The 15,520-nt window shown below is 41.4% G+C and overlaps 2 protein-coding genes across 4 annotated transcripts in view; one reads left to right on the top strand and one right to left on the bottom strand.

The window, feature by feature from the left end:
- Positions 1-14: 14 nt before the first annotated feature.
- SCCPDH (saccharopine dehydrogenase (putative)) lies at positions 15-9,642 on the bottom strand. Its single transcript, XM_031592926.2, has 12 exons — positions 9,324-9,642; positions 9,116-9,228; positions 8,264-8,344; positions 7,658-7,787; positions 6,150-6,199; positions 5,508-5,638; positions 4,870-4,987; positions 3,292-3,411; positions 3,118-3,174; positions 2,509-2,620; positions 1,638-1,719; positions 15-1,204 (listed from the first exon to the last, which is right to left on the bottom strand). The coding sequence occupies exons 1-12, from the start codon at positions 9,526-9,528 to the stop codon at positions 1,099-1,101; spliced, it is 1,305 nt and encodes a 434-aa protein (XP_031448786.1). The 5' UTR covers positions 9,529-9,642; the 3' UTR covers positions 15-1,098.
- A 399-nt stretch (positions 9,643-10,041) lies between these two features.
- LOC116228823 (uncharacterized) overlaps positions 10,042-15,520 on the top strand; it is a 37,097-nt gene continuing 31,618 nt past the window's right edge. For all 3 annotated transcript variants that reach the window (XM_090135321.1, XM_031592967.2, XM_090135319.1), the window contains exons 1-2: positions 10,042-10,224; positions 11,675-11,804. In XM_090135321.1, coding sequence (XP_089991447.1) covers positions 10,189-10,224; positions 11,675-11,804 — 166 coding nt within the window. In that variant the 5' untranslated portion in view covers positions 10,042-10,188. The remainder of the gene's footprint in view (positions 10,225-11,674; positions 11,805-15,520) is intronic.

The following is a 15,520-nucleotide window of genomic DNA, read 5'->3' on the forward strand; positions in this document are numbered from 1 at the left end:
CATTGAAGTGCACGTGAGTTTTCAGTTTGTCTTTATGTTAAGTTCCGTCTCGAGCATTCTATGTACAGCACAGTCAAGGCAGCTTATTTGCTTATGATGTCACTCATTACAAATCTTTGTAAGATTTCTGAAATACTTCAACAGTGCTCTGATCTCAGCACATTGTATCACTGGGGAAAAAATGCTGTTATATATTATTAAATGTACATATACTAGAAAAAAAATATTTTGCTAGGTGTATTATCATTCAACCACAAAGAATCAGATGTAGACTCATGAATGGTAATTTAATATTTACAAACAAATGTGAAAGTTGTTCCAGCAGCTTAAGTAATTTAAGTAATTTAACTTCTCAGTTACTATACTGACAAGGCCACTACTTAAAACAGTCATACTGTAAATATGTCTTTCTTGATACTGTTTTGTATACTGCACACGTTCTTCTAGAATGACTTGTCAGTTGAAATTGTAATTGGTCTTCAGCTAACTATACTGACAAATTTTGTGCTGTTTTTTAGTATGGCAAGCTAGTAAGGCTGAAAAGTCAACAAACCTTAAGACACCAGTACAGGTCTTTAGAATAATACAGCAAAAAGACAATTCTATTCCTCAAACCTTAAGAGAAAAACAACTACTTTTGACTATGGGTAGTAATGCTTTCAAAGTAGTAACGCCACAAACTAATAGTGCCTATCCCAAACAGACATGAGGAGTAACTAGCGGTTTCCTCTGCTAAGGCACTTGGTATCCAGGGCCTGCCTGCTTTAAATAGTTGGGGTGAGAAGGCTGTGGTTAATTGTGAAGCAGAATGAATTAAGCAGTAACTGAGGCTGCTGTTCTGCAACTTAAGGTGAAAGACATTAAACAAAGTACTAGTACCTAATAAGCCACTGATTTTATATGTTCATGAATTAAGTCAGTATCCTTTAAAGGTTTTCTCACATCAGAAAGTATCACAATTTCAAACTCAAATTTTCACCTGTTTCTGCTGTAAACAACAGCACAATGCAACTATTTTATGAGGAGGCTTTTACAGCCCAATGACCTTTATTGGAATGAGGCGCAGGTAAGATGTTAGGTCACATGGCTGTTCTGATGTCAGACTTCTGGCTGGCTAATAACAGAGAACTCAATACCACGTCTGCTGAGGCGATCAATCAGTTTCGTTTTAGAGAAGGCAGCTCCTGGAGAATACACACCACCTCTGTTAACAACAATCAAAAGAGAAAAACCATTAGTGATACAGTGGCTCAGCGACACCTTTATTTGAAATGTGCTTCCCTATCTAGGAAAGGAAAAGCCATTTTGTCCCAGAGGATGTACAAGAGGAATTGGGCAAGCTTGTTATATTTACAGGTTCATTTATGCATCCACCAAACTCACAGAAATTATTCCTTGACTGAAAATATAGACTGGTTCAAGGGCGTGGCAAAAATATTAATAAAACTATAACTCATCATTTCAAATTGAAACGCAAATGAAGAACTATAATCTCCATTGTCTAGCAAGGATCATGTTTAATAGCATTGCCCTTTGGGTGAGGTAACAAAGCAATCCACAGAGTAATAGGGAATCTGTTTTATCAAAGAGAGTAGCTGTAAGGGAAATCAAGCTGTTCTGCAAAGGAAAGTACTCACTCTTTAGGCAGATGAGCTGAATCTTCCAGAAGAGCAACAGCTGCTTGAACCATTGCAATTGGTGTAGCAACATAGCCAGGCTCTAATGAAAATCAAAAACCAATGTGTTGAAACGTTGATTCACACTTCTAATCTCACGCTTGTATAGGGAATACTAAAGATAATCTCTTTGCCACTCTAAACTGATATCTGTTTAAGAACAAGTTTGTTACCTGGTAATCATTCCAAGAAGCTTTGAGAGTCCTGTAAGAACTAATGCGGACAAGTTCACCAAACACAGGCCTGTGATCACACAAGAACCTTGAGTATCACCTCTGGAGGGTCAGAGGGCTATCCATTTCAGCAAGAGCTCTGCCCATTCTGTGCTTAAATTCAGACCTTTTGGTGTCACACTATTTGCAGTCACTACATATTTTGTTGTTTAAAGTAGCAGTGGTTAGCTAACTCCCTTCTGTCATTGCTGTCTCCAAAACTTGATTTCAGAAACGGCCTGAACACTAGTATGCTGCAGCTAAAAACACCACCATATAACATATGGGTTTTAGATTCATTCACAGGGGACTGGAAATAAGTGTATAGTAAGCCCAGATTCTATGAACCACCTTAAATCACTCTCCCTTTACTATTCCACTCTGGCAAAAATGAGAATTAGTATGATGACAGGCAAAAGAAAAGAGAATGACAAGCAGAAAACACAGTTAGCTTTTTCAAAAAGCAGGTTAAAATGAATGCTGGTATCCAAGATCATATTCTGTAAAGACTTAGTGCATGTTGCAAGCACTTTGTAAGGGCAAAGGGATGGTAGTGGAACCACAGACTTTATCATATGAGGAAATGTGAGCCAAAAGCAGTTAGCTGCTAACATACATACCTGGTCCCTTCACTTGAGTGCAGATCTTTACATTTGGTTTGCCATTCTGCGGATCTTGCCCCTCACTGTAACCCTCTCCAAAAAATGTCATTGTGAAGGAGGTTCCATCCATCTGTAGTAAGACAAGTGGCAAGTCACCAAAACAGTCATGCACTTCTATCAAGCAAACAGAAGTAGTAAAGCACTATAATCCACGCAAGCATGAGGAGCAGTTATTTTGAGTTACTGTTTAAAAGGTACAATTGCATTTACATAATCTGGATATTCTGATCACTTCCACTTTAGTGGAACAGTTATTGCCCTGAAGTCCATTTATTCTCTCATTGCTTTCAGGCTTGATTTTGCTGCAGTCTGTATACTGTGAACTACTCATGTTAATACATCAGAGCCAGCAATATGATCCACTTTTTCCTTACAAGAGCTCTACGTATTTTGATGTCCTACTGCCAGACAACATGACTTTTTGAATAGTCAAAGCTACCTGAACAGGTATACACAGCGTGTATTCAGAAATGATTTATTTCTTTGAGACTATGTGGTGGATGCCAGTTTACAGCTGTACCATTGCCACAAATTTCTTATTAGGTGGGATGGAAAGCAGCCAGTTACCTGTTTCTGGGTTGGTCCTTTCTTTGTGAAACGTCCAGCAGAGAAAAATTCTGGGTACTGCATAATGAGAAGGAAAAGAAAAACAATTAAAAAAAAAAAAACAATAAATTAGAGGCAACAAAAAAACACTCCCACCACTTGATTCTTTAATTCTTTTGCACTTGGAATGCTTACTTTTGTCAGGAGTTTTCTTCCAAAGCTAAATTTCACAAGAAGAAGAAATAAAATGCCAGCAAACATCAGCTTCATAACAGAGCCAAGACCACCTACAGTCACATAAGCACCGTACTGTACCTACAACAGAAATACACCATCAGTGATAGAATTTATATAAGCATTTTTGCATTAATTCCCTTTTAAAGATTCAGTATGCAACTCTTTTTTATTCAACATCTGTTTGAAAAGAACCTTAAACAGCTGTCATAATTCTAAATAATGCTTCACTTCATAATTCTTTATCAGAAGACACTGTAACTACGGTAAAGAAAAGTAGAAAACTTCAAAGAAAGTTGTCTTTTGGTATCTCCTTTCAGGCCTTCCTGAGATCTTCCTTTCAGTCCCATTACGTTTTCGTCTAAGAGAACACAAGGCCTTGTATTGTAATTCTGAACTAGTAACAATAAAACTTTTTTCATTAATAGCTACAAGCCTATTTTTAGAGCACAGTGTCACTTCAATGATTCTGCACAGCTGTTAGACTGTCATTGCTGGTTTCCTCTGAAGGAACCATGGAAAACAAGAACTAAACATCCTGCACACCAGAAACCCAAGCATCAAAGAAGCCTCCAGGTACAAATAAGAAGGATATAACTTCTTTATGACAATATTTACTGCATTATATCAACCTGACTACAGTTATGATGTTTTTAAAATCTCTGTTGATACAACAAAAAGCCTCTGCAGTTACAGAATCAAAAACCTTTATCCTTTCCTAAAAATCAAGAAACTGCCCTTTTAAATATTTCTGTGACCCAAAGCTTCCATTCCTACAAATACACACCCAGAAATCAGAGAGCAGAGAAACTTCAGAAGAGACTCCTACAACACAAGGACATGGAGCTGTTGGATCAGGTCCAGGGAAGGGCCGTGAAGACAGTCAGAGGGGCTGAAGCACCTGCCCTGCAAGGACAGGCTGAGAGAGCTAGGGCTCTTTGGCCTGGAGAAAAGATGGCTCCAAGGAGCCCTTGTAGCAGCCTCCAGGAAAGCTGGGGAGGGGCTTTTTATAAGGGTTTGTGGTGACAGGACAAGGGGCAATTTTTTTTTTAACTGGAAGAGATGGTAGATTTAGACTAGATATTAGGAAGAAATTATTTACTGTGAGAGTGATGAGAGACTGTGGATGCCCACAACCAGAAGGTGGGGCTGGATGGGGCTCTGAGCAACCTGGTCTAGAGGGAGGTGTCCCTGCCTGTAGCAGAGGAGCTGGAACTAAATGACCTTAAAGGTGCCTTGCAACTCAAACCATTCTAGGATTCTATGAAGTGTTTTGTTAACAGCAAAAAAGCAGGCTCATCCAGCAGGATGTTGCGTAGTATGAAAAAGGGCATCCAGAAGAACCTACACATCAGATCAAGCAATTTGACAGAGAGGTCATCAACAGAACAAGTCTCCTTCTTTACAGAAGGAAAAAATCATTTTATCTAGCTACAGAAACTCTATTACACAGATCTCCATAAAGTACTGTTACTATGTCGGGGGAGGATTTGCTGAAAGTTATTATATATACACACTGCAATAGTAACAGTCACTTACTGGTGTTTCCTGCAACTGTGAATGCAAATAGCGCTGCGACCGTTTCACAACAGAAACATCAGATCCCATGAATGGAATTGAATACTGTTTGAACTCCTGACTGTAGAACACAAGTCCTCTGCAAATGGAAAAAACATTCACAAAAAGTGTTCAAGTCTTCACCAAATGGAAAGAAACAAACCATAACAGTGCTACTATTACTGACTTTCCCTCAAGCACTTTTAAAACATGATCTCTTTGCTGAAAGCAAATCAAATCAATGATTCAGATTTATCCTTGGCTCAATTCATAATTCCTTGAACTACAGCCAGGATGGATTTGATAATCAAAATAAATAAGATTCTCATTTATTTTTCCTGTTCTGCTGATCACTTCTGAAATGGAGGTAAGGAAGTTGCCATGTCTCTACAAGTCTCCCAGAATAAGTTAGCTGAGACCCAGAAAATGTTAACATGTTTTTTTACAATCAAATATGAATTCAGACCCTTCAGTTCTACCACACAAACATGTATGTGTGCAGATTTTTTAAAAGTTCTCTCTATATATCTTTTTAATATTTAGTAATATGTTAATAATCTATATCATAAATACTGGAACTGTTAGAAAACAATCTGTTTCACATCATGAACTTCTTATACCTTCTTTTAAGTTTTGCACCAACTACTGGAACAGGGGAATATCCGATCTTCTTTCGAAGTGCCTTCAGGTTGTCTTGATCTGCAAGGCCGTAAACAGCTGACTTCCAGGTCCCATCATGTATGCAAGCACCCTGATAAAGGCCAAGGAACAGTAATTAGTTCAGTAGAGGTTTCAGATATTACTTTAATAATGACCTTGGAATCATTACGTAGTATTAGAAAATTATTATGTGTATGCATTATAATTACATGCACTATGAAAACAACCCAAACACAAAAAGACAGCCAAACACTTTGCCATTTTCTGGCAACACACATGCACCCATTACAGCTTATTTGTGTACGAATCCTTCCCAAGTCTCTGTGCAAATAAATCAACAACAAATACTATTATTTCTTGAAACTGCTTAGTAGAACGAATTTTAGGTAGAGAGCAAGCCCATTGAAACAAATGTTACAAAAGGGTGCTTCCTTGGGATACTTTTATTAGCTTCTAAAGAAAAAAGTTCTTAGACTCGTAAGCAGAGAACTGCCATAGCTCATGTCTTGATGTGCACTAATGCAACAACAGCTACTCATATTAGCTATGCCAATGTTGCTCCAAATACCCCTGAGTTTCCACAAGGGTATAAACCAACTAACCTCAGGTCCAGTTTTCACTGACAGGAAACTTTCAACAGCAGTTAAGGTTCCTGTAAGAGAGGAGAAAACATGAAAGGTAATAATTGGAACATACAGTCATTTCTGTTCACACACCTAGAATATACTCTGGTAGCCTTAAATGGTAGACCAGTAACATCACAAGTTGAAGAGTTACATTGTTATCTCAAAGTAAAATAAACTTTAGGATCTAAAGCTATTTTAGTTAGAAAATATAAAATTTCATACATAAAGTACCTCAGTCACTTCACTTCAGACAATTAATATTGTCATCAGTCATTAAATGCTAGTTGCTTTATCTAATTAATAAGATTGTGTAAATAATAAATGAAAAAAGCAAAAGAATATTTGAAGGCAGAATTAGTTTTCCTCCAGGTTTTGAGATGATGTAGGCTGTGAAAACCTAGATGAACCAATGGGAGTGTGGTAAATGTTACTACAAAAAAAAAAAAAAGTAAATTTAAAAAAAGAAGAAAAATCACACAACATATCCTAAACTAAAGGCTTCTTAGTTGTGATAAACAGCAAAACAACAACTCCATATTTTGTTAAGCTCTACTTTGCTCACCTCCTTCTGAGATTAAAAGAGATAATTTAAATCTAACAGGCAACTGGATAGACAGGTGCTAAAACCAGAAAGTCAAAACAGGATGAGCTAAAAGACATCTTTATTCAAAAAGCATCAAATTTATTCACGCATGCAATTATAAGACTGTGAGCACTCCAGATACTCATTTCCACACCTCTTCCTTCTTCTCTCCCCCAATCAGGTTCTTCTACAGATTAAACTGAAAGTTGATGATACACTCCAATATAAAGCATGTAATAGCAATTTTAATAGTAATGAAAGTAGAACATTTGGACACTCCTACTGGCCCTTCCAACTGAAAGTCTGAGCCAACAAAGAAAGTATCCTCATTTGGGATTAGGATCAAGTACTGTCTGCATAGAGTTAAATCATCTCACACCTTTTCTCAAACATATTTACTCTCTGAGTCCAGGTGCTCTTGACAAAAAAGATATTAGCAGTGCTACCTACTTAGGTCCATATGACAACTACGCAGTGCTGGCAGTAGAGAAACAAAACTTAGGAAACCTGATTACTCACAGATTTGCAATCCCTTCCCCATGTGCACTGTGCCTTCCCACCTCATCCTTACAGCATTCTCACTGCACAAGTGGCAGAGAGCTGAGGATCATCTATGGGTGGATGCCCACACACTCGCAGAGCAGCCCATTCCTGATAGCTGAGGCTCCTGTTCTCTCTGTAAGCAACATGACCTTGAATCCTTCCTCTCCCTTATCACTAATTTCCTTGACTGTAGTGGGAATACGATTTACATTTTATTTTTTATCTATCTACCAAAGTTGAAACCAGTTAACTGGTAAAGGTAGGCAAAAAGCAGATTGAAAGACTTTCCACATAAGCACTGCTGTTTTACTATAATCTGCATGTCTTTTTCAGCCTACAGTCACACTAAATAAATCACCTTTCAAGTTGTCTCTGGTGTACAGCACTCCCATATCAGCTGGTATGGAGTCAAAGCCACAGCTTCCAATGACATACACTTTCTTCTCTGCAGCTTTTTCATTGTATTTCAGGTACATTCCTTCCAGAAACTAAAACACAAGCAGAATAAATACTTTAAGTAGAACCCCAAATTTGGCAATACCCAGTATTAACCACCAGCACTTTACTCTCATATCGTAGCACCCCACAGACTTCACATTATTCAGAAGTATCTTTACAACAGATGCACGTTATTCCTGTTTTATGGTATGAAAATGTTGCAGCAGTGCAAGAAGAAAATGATTGATCCAAAATTCATGCAGGGAATTGTAAGTAGGATTTAAAGCAGAATTCCAACATTTTGGAATTACTGAGAATAAGGTCCTGAGAAGCTCTTATCTAACAGTGATTAAACAAATAATACACATACACATATCCTAAAAAAATCAATGCACCTTAAAGCTGCACACTGGGAGGCAGAATTTGCCCACATATTCACAGACACAGAAACATGGAACACAACAAATGCTTTACTAGATCCACAGATCTAGCTAACACAGAGTAGCATTTTTCCAGGCTCACATACCTGGGGCTCTCCACTGATGTCAATGCAGCTTGCACCATTTTCCACACAAGCTTTCACTACAGGCTCTCCAAAAAATCTATACTAAAGGAGGGAAAAAAACACCACAGGTAACAAAATAAAGCCCACACAACTCACCCCGCTTGTTTTGTCTAAAGTATGTGTAGCTACAACAGAAGTAAACTCAGGTATTGATTTTGCTAAGTGGGGCAAATGTAACAATATTGTCTTGGTGGGGGGAAGGGGGCAGGAAGAGCAGAACAAACTGCATCACTGATAACTGTTATTCCTCCTGAGTTAAGATAAGATCGCCAGAGCCAACTGCACGTATGTTACCTTGGTCTATGCTTTCTGCATCCATGTTATCTGTATGTTATCTGCATACTCTGCGGCTAACAGCTTTCGCAGAGCTGGCCATTACCCAGCCACCAGGCTTCGTACTTTGATCTGCTCAGAGCGAGTTGGTGACATTGTCACTCCAAAGTTTAAAGCGGCCAAGAACTTACACCACAACTCCACGTGCTTCTTCCCTCTCCAGAGCCAGGCTGGATGTGGCTCTGGGCAGCCTGGTCCGGTGCTTGGCGACCCCGCACATAGCAGGGGGGTTGAAACTAGATAATCATTGTGGGTCCTTTTCAACCCAGGCCGTTCTATGTTTCTATGATCCCTCAGCGTTACTTCCAACCTGAACACCACTTACATCACCTAGCATAAACCAGAACTCCTCCCTGGCTTACAACGGCGCCTTTGAACGACGAAAGGAATAAAACCGAACTCTTCAGCGAGAGCTTTCCACGCGTTACAACACCCCAAAGGCTGGCGGGTCACCGTGGCACGGCAGATCCCAGCACTCACCGGGCCCACGCAGTTGAGCACTACCCGGGTCTGCTTCGCCATGGCGGCCAGCGAGGCCGGGTCGCCCACATCGCACAGCAGCACGCCGACCTCCGGACCCAGCGCCGCTTTCCCTGCGTACGGAGACCGCCGTCACATCCCCCGGTCGCCGACCCGGCCGCCGCCCCCCGCCCCGCTTCCCCCCGCGCCACACGGCCGCGGTCCGTACCCAGCCGCTCGGCCGCCCGCTCCAGCACCTCCTGCAGCTTGTTCCGGTTGCGCCCGGCCACGGCCCAGCGCAGGGGGCCGCGCAGCTCCCCGCCGCTCGCCGCCCGCGCCACCTCCTCCACCACGAACTGGCCGGTGAAGCCGCTGGCCCCGAACACCACCAGCTCGTAAAGCCGCTCGGGCGCCTCCCCGCTGCCGGCCGCCATGGCGAGGCGATGAGACGAGACGAGACGGGACGCAACGACGCGCCGCACTGCCGTTCGGCGCCTGGCAGCGGCCGGCACCGCGCGGCCCCGCCCCACGCCCAGCTCGAGGGCGGCCGTTGGCGGCTGGCGCTGCCGCCGTGTGGGCGGCCGCTCCCGCCGTTCTGTGCTCGCGGCCGGCGTTCTGCGCAACGGCCCAGCGCTCCGCTTAACAGCCTTTCAGGTCAGCCCTGGCGATGAGCTGAGAGCTGCTGTTGATCAGAAAGGAAAGCGGAATTACCTACAAGTAAAATGCAGTCGGTTTCCTCCCGAACGACAACAAATAGTTGCCCGGTGAGGCTGTGGATGCTCCCTCCCTGCAGTACCTAAATCAGCCCTGACAGAGGCCTGTGAGCTTAAGACCCACAGTGAGGGAAGCCTCACACCTCTCCCCAGGCCATCTCCTCCAGCGCTGATGGCTGTATCACTGCGAACGCAAACCTGCATCTCCACATCCTCGAAGCTCAGCCCCTGCTGTGATCTTTGGATGGTTCTGTGTGAAGCCAGGAGTTGGACTCAGTGATCCTTATGGGTCCCTTCCAACTCACAATATCCAAGGATTCCTCTTCCCAGAGGACAGACGCTGAGAAAAGATTTCATTCCTGAGGAGTGTATAGGAAGAAAATGCTGCTAAGCTGGAAACTTTCATGCTTTTCCCAGGTTAAAAGCACTTACTTTTTTCATCTTTCCTCACAGCTCGTTTCACACATCTACTTTTCTTCTTGTTTTCCCAACTCCCTGCAGCTGGTTTGCCTTTTTCTTGAAACTTGGTGTCCGTTGCTAAGCCCCATGTTAACTTTCCCAGGTCTAAATTGATTAAAAAGGTGATGTGATGTGCCAGAATGAATCACCATCTCTGCATGCCCAAACATTTGCCTTTTCTCTGTGAGTGTCCCATTGCTGGTGCACATTCAGGTTATTGCCAGTGTTACTCCGAGGCTCTTTCTGCTTTATCTTTTCCCATGTTGGATTTGTGGTGAAGATTGACCTCCTTCCTGAATACATTTTGAGCGTTCCATCTCCCAAGGCATGGGAGATCCTCACTCCGAGCACTGGCTCCACTCCTCGAGTTGTGCTGATGCTGTAGTTTGTAGGCCTACGCTATCAGCTGTGTTGATGAAACAACTCAGTCTAACAAAAAACAAAGGAGAAAAGGGGGGGGAGAACAAAGATGGGTTTTGTGTTCTTTATTAATCCAGATCATTTTGTTGATCTGATTTACAGAGCAGCATGCAAAACCAGTTTCTTGTTTGAGGTCACTGAACATCTCACTGGACGAGCTGGTTTCTCACTATCATCTCGTCCTTCCTACACACTGGGATAACTTCCAACTGTGCTCTTAATACAGCCTTAATTTTTCTCTCCTTCCAATTCTCAAAATAAAGACTATTTTCTTTGAAGACACTGCCTTCAGTCTTCCACTCTTCTCCTTTGCAAAACCTTTGAAAAGAAGTTGCAACAGCAAGAGAGACAGAGATTTTTCCCTATCTTGAAGTAAACAGGGCTGGTTAGGATCCTCAGTGAGCTTTCTTCAGCCTTTTGCTCCAGAAACTTGCTTCACTTTCTCTCTTGCCTTCTCTGTTTCTTCCTTTCCGTCATCCCTCTTTCATCCATCTCATCCCCACTCACCACCAAAAAAAAAAAAAAAACAACCAACCACAACCAAAGCAATTTATAAAGCTGCTATTCTGATTGGATCATTGTGAAGAATCAGGGCTGCACAAGCTTCCTTGAGCCATATGCAGTTAATAAGGCCTGCATTGCACTGTTGGGCAGTGGCTTGGCAATGCAGGCTTGTATGCAGGGCTGAGAACCCTCTCAGGGACTGAAATGTTACACCAAATCAGGTAGAATTACCCTGTTCAGCAAGTCACAACTCTCAAGATGTCCTCTACTCCTTTTGGTGTCAGCTATATTTCTTTAAAACACATCTACTGGAGCAAAATAGTTCATATAGGTTGCAGCTTATGTGAGCAAGAAATCAGACTTCTAGAGCTGCAGGGGGACACCTAAAAACCAATTAGAGGGACACTAAAACACGAGAAAAAACTATTATTTTGCTTGAATAAAATTTCATAATGGTAGCTCCAATTTCTTTTTTTCTTGACAGAGGTGTTTGCCTGGCAAGTGGATGAATCCTTCTGTTTGTAGACAACTGCAGTTTCACTCCAGTACCCTGCCTAAAGAGAAGAACAAAAAGCCAGTTTACAATCCTGACCTTGGAACTGAGAAGTGGGCAGGTAGGTTTCAAAATAGCAAACATCAAGGGAATGTCAAGGCTCTGATTTTACATGGAAGGCTTATAGCAGTCTTGACTAAAGGCAAAGGTTAACCTGTCTCCCTAGTTAGTGTCGCCAACGCAGGATTGCAAAAATGATTCTGTGGGAAAGCTGTGGGATGGCTTACAGTTTACCTGTGTCCAATAAAAAGACAAGAAATGCCAGATCTGCTGCCAGCTTCTGCTCCCCAAGGGAGGTTCCCACCTGGATCAGCTTTAGAAGCTTATAAAAATGAGCTGTTTCGTTTTAAATGTTGCATTTTCAGATTTGAAGGTACTGATTTATTTTTGTTAAACGCTCATGTGCACAGAGATATTTAAAGATTTAAAAGTACTTCAGTTAAAGCCTCTTTAAACCAGACTGCTTCAGTCTAAAATAACTTTGGTCTCTAGAGGGCCCTGCCCATTTCTTTGGGACCAAAAAGACACTTGGGCTCCCATACCAGCTTTATCTTTTCCAATACTTTCAGTAAAAATGGGCATGCCTCCTTCTGCTAGCTTCTGTTCCACCTAGAGCCTATGGCAAGATTTGAGTCTGCAGGCATTTACAACAGCACTTGTGTTTCTCTTCATTTTGTGCCATTGGTGTCCTGAGAAAATCCTTGCTTTCAATATTTATATACTCCTCGTACACCAATCCAGGATTAAATTTCTTTTACTCAGTTATAACTTCAAGATGTTTTGTTTATTAGAGTGGAAAATGAAGATGCTGTTCCACCACTTCAAAAATAAGGTAGCAGAAAGAGTGCAATTGCACAATGCGATAGGAAGGCAATGCTTTTAAAAACCTATTGTTTTAATTGTATCATACCCCAAAAAACAAAATAAGTTCTCTGAGTTGCATCACTGCCAAAGTTACTGCAGGACGCAAGAAAAGTACAGCACACGATTAGGCAGAGGTGTTGGGAAATAAGGCTATCTAATAATGCATGGATAATTCGTTGCAGAGTATGAAAAATTCTGTGGTGAGTCTATGTGGAATAAAAAGGAAAGGCAGGCACCTACCTACCAGCTGCAGTTACTCAGCACTGTAAGCATGGGAGAACAAATGTTCCTGGAACAAAGCCCACGTCTCTCAGTGCTGCAGTGTGTCTTATCCTGAATGTATGCAGAATATGGCTTTATAATCAGATGCTTCAAAAAGCCATACAGAACTTTTGAATATGTGATAAACCAAACCATTTAGAGTGGGAGAACAAATGATAGAATCATAGAATATCTGTGTTGGAAAGGATCCGTAAGGAACACTGAGTGCAACTCCTGAAAAAAAAAGGAAAAACTTGAAATTAAGAACTGCATTTCCTAAATTCCATTCCACAGGGAGTTGCTTTTCACATATTTGGTAATATTTTATTTTCTGATAAGCCAGTTTTATGGAATTAAAGACAAAAAAAAGTGAAGAACACAAAGCAGAATGGGTACAAATATTGAAATTCAGCAATGGGAAGGAAAGGCAAGTACTCTGAAATGCTTCACACTTTTTAAAATTAATGAATATGTGGTATATATACATATATGTATTCAGCCAAGTAATAGTAACTGAGCAAAGTTATTTCTGCCTATTTTACTTATTTCTAAATTCGGAGATTACAAAAGAGCAGATGGGAGTTTATGACACCTGCAAACCCCCTCCTCTTGTTTATAAGTCATGTGTATACGCTTTCCCATTCATACCCAACTCTAAGAAATCTCTTTTAAGAATAAATAAATGCAGACTTAACCCACAGAGGTAGAGCAGAGGTCATTCAACACATCCTGCAGTTGTCAGTTCTCAGTCTGAACCTGAAATGTGTGCAGGAAAGAAAAGACTGATAATCCCACAGTAGTGCAGTCACATACCAGCTTTCTTTTACAGAGACCAAACAGGAAAGCATGGGGGAAGAACACAATTCTCTAATAACACTGAACAACAACAAAACTTGCATCAGAGCACCATATAATACATGTGACCATGTTGTACATTAGAGATAAATAGCTAAGCAATGGTGCTCTTGGTAGGTTTTGCAGGGCTCTGTCCTACCTGACATCTCACCAGCCATTTTGGTGACAACAGTCTGATGTTTGAAATGTGGCCATAAGGTAAGCACTTAAAATACCTCCCTTAGGTGCACAGAAATAATTCACAGGATCATAGAATCTTTTGAGTTGAAAGGGACCTCTAAAGGTCATCTGAAGCTCCCAGAGTTGGACTCCAAATTCGAAGGCAGCTAAGAAATTACAAAGTGAGAAGATTAAGAAAATTCAGGCTGTACTGGAGAAGCAATCTGAGTTTCAGACATTCAGTGGGAGGTTAAAACATGGGAGGTAGTGGTGCTGAGAGAGACAGGAATAAAAGCTTTGCCTGATGAATGGCAAGTGTGGGATGTATTAGCTATGCAGAATCATGAGATCACAGAGAAGGAAATACAACGCTGTCAACGTTTGAAAGTCTAATTTAAAACATTGTGTTCTGGTTCAGCCGCTTCACTACAATGAACATACTAATAAGTTGCAGAGAGTTCCATGAAAATAATCCAGAAAATAATGAATTAGCCAGAAGGATGGAGGCTCCCACTGGGAAAAATCAAAGAGATCCCGTCTATATTATTAAGTTAAAAATAGCTACAGAGGCAGGAAAACGCTTTGCAAATATCTGAGGATGTGACTTCTAGGGACTGTGCACCTGAGCAAATGTGGCTGACACCACTAAATCCTCACAGCAAAAGATTTGGTGGGAGGATAAGGGCAGTGATTTGGTAAGCACCAGTGGATAGGACTCCTGGAACTGCACATGCAAGTATGCAGAGCAGAACACCAGGACATTGACTGCGAGGATGCAATGTGTTATTGCAAAAGTGAGCAGATGGACCACACAGCTCACCTGCTCTTTACCATCTGCAATCTGCAGCAGTGGAGTGAACTGTAAAATTCTCTAGCTACCTTTCCCTCAACTACCTCATGAGTTCAACAACAGGTTCTAAATAGTCTTTAAACTTAACGTTTCTTGTATCTTACTTAAGCCATGTCATTCTAGAGGGAAAAATACGTATTTGCACTAATGAGCTACATCTGCTTGCAGACACAAACATGCAGTTTCTCAGTCACATGCTGTGGTTTACTGGCTTCAGTTGCCTACAGAACTGCTTGGTGGCCAGCCAGGCCTGGTCGCACACCCACGTGCCTCTGTTCAGTGCATTTGAATGCTGTGTCAGTTTTCACACAGAGTACCCACAAATACTTCTTTCAGTTTGTACTCAGTCTGCTTTCATGCAAAGAGGGACTCAGATTGTCCAGTTTTACACACTGGCAGACATCTTCCTTGTAGAAAATATCCTAATAGATTTCTGGTGTTCTGTAATTTTAGAATTTTCCAAAATCTGCAACTCAGAAATACGTCCTACCAAGGAGGTTTTCTGAGAATTGCCACAAGAATGATAAACTATTTGCTTTTGTTTAATCTGTAGAAAACAGAAAGCTAGCCCTCGGACCACTGTCACGCCACAGACTGAGTTTAGATTTAGTAACTGGCACATGTAGCATTTGCTGTGAGATGGAAAGAACGAAAACACAGCATGTAATGCAGAGCCAGCAAATTCTCCTCATTTCATCTAGATGGACAGTTGAGCAGCATGCAGGGCCAGTAAACGGATTTTGAGAAATACTAAAGAACCAAGTAGTCCTTCAGTGCAGGAATACCTG

Source organism: Phasianus colchicus, chromosome 2 (genome assembly GCF_987193195.1).
Source record: "Phasianus colchicus chromosome 2, bPhaCol1.hap1.1, whole genome shotgun sequence".
Taxonomy (NCBI): domain Eukaryota; kingdom Metazoa; phylum Chordata; class Aves; order Galliformes; family Phasianidae; genus Phasianus; species Phasianus colchicus.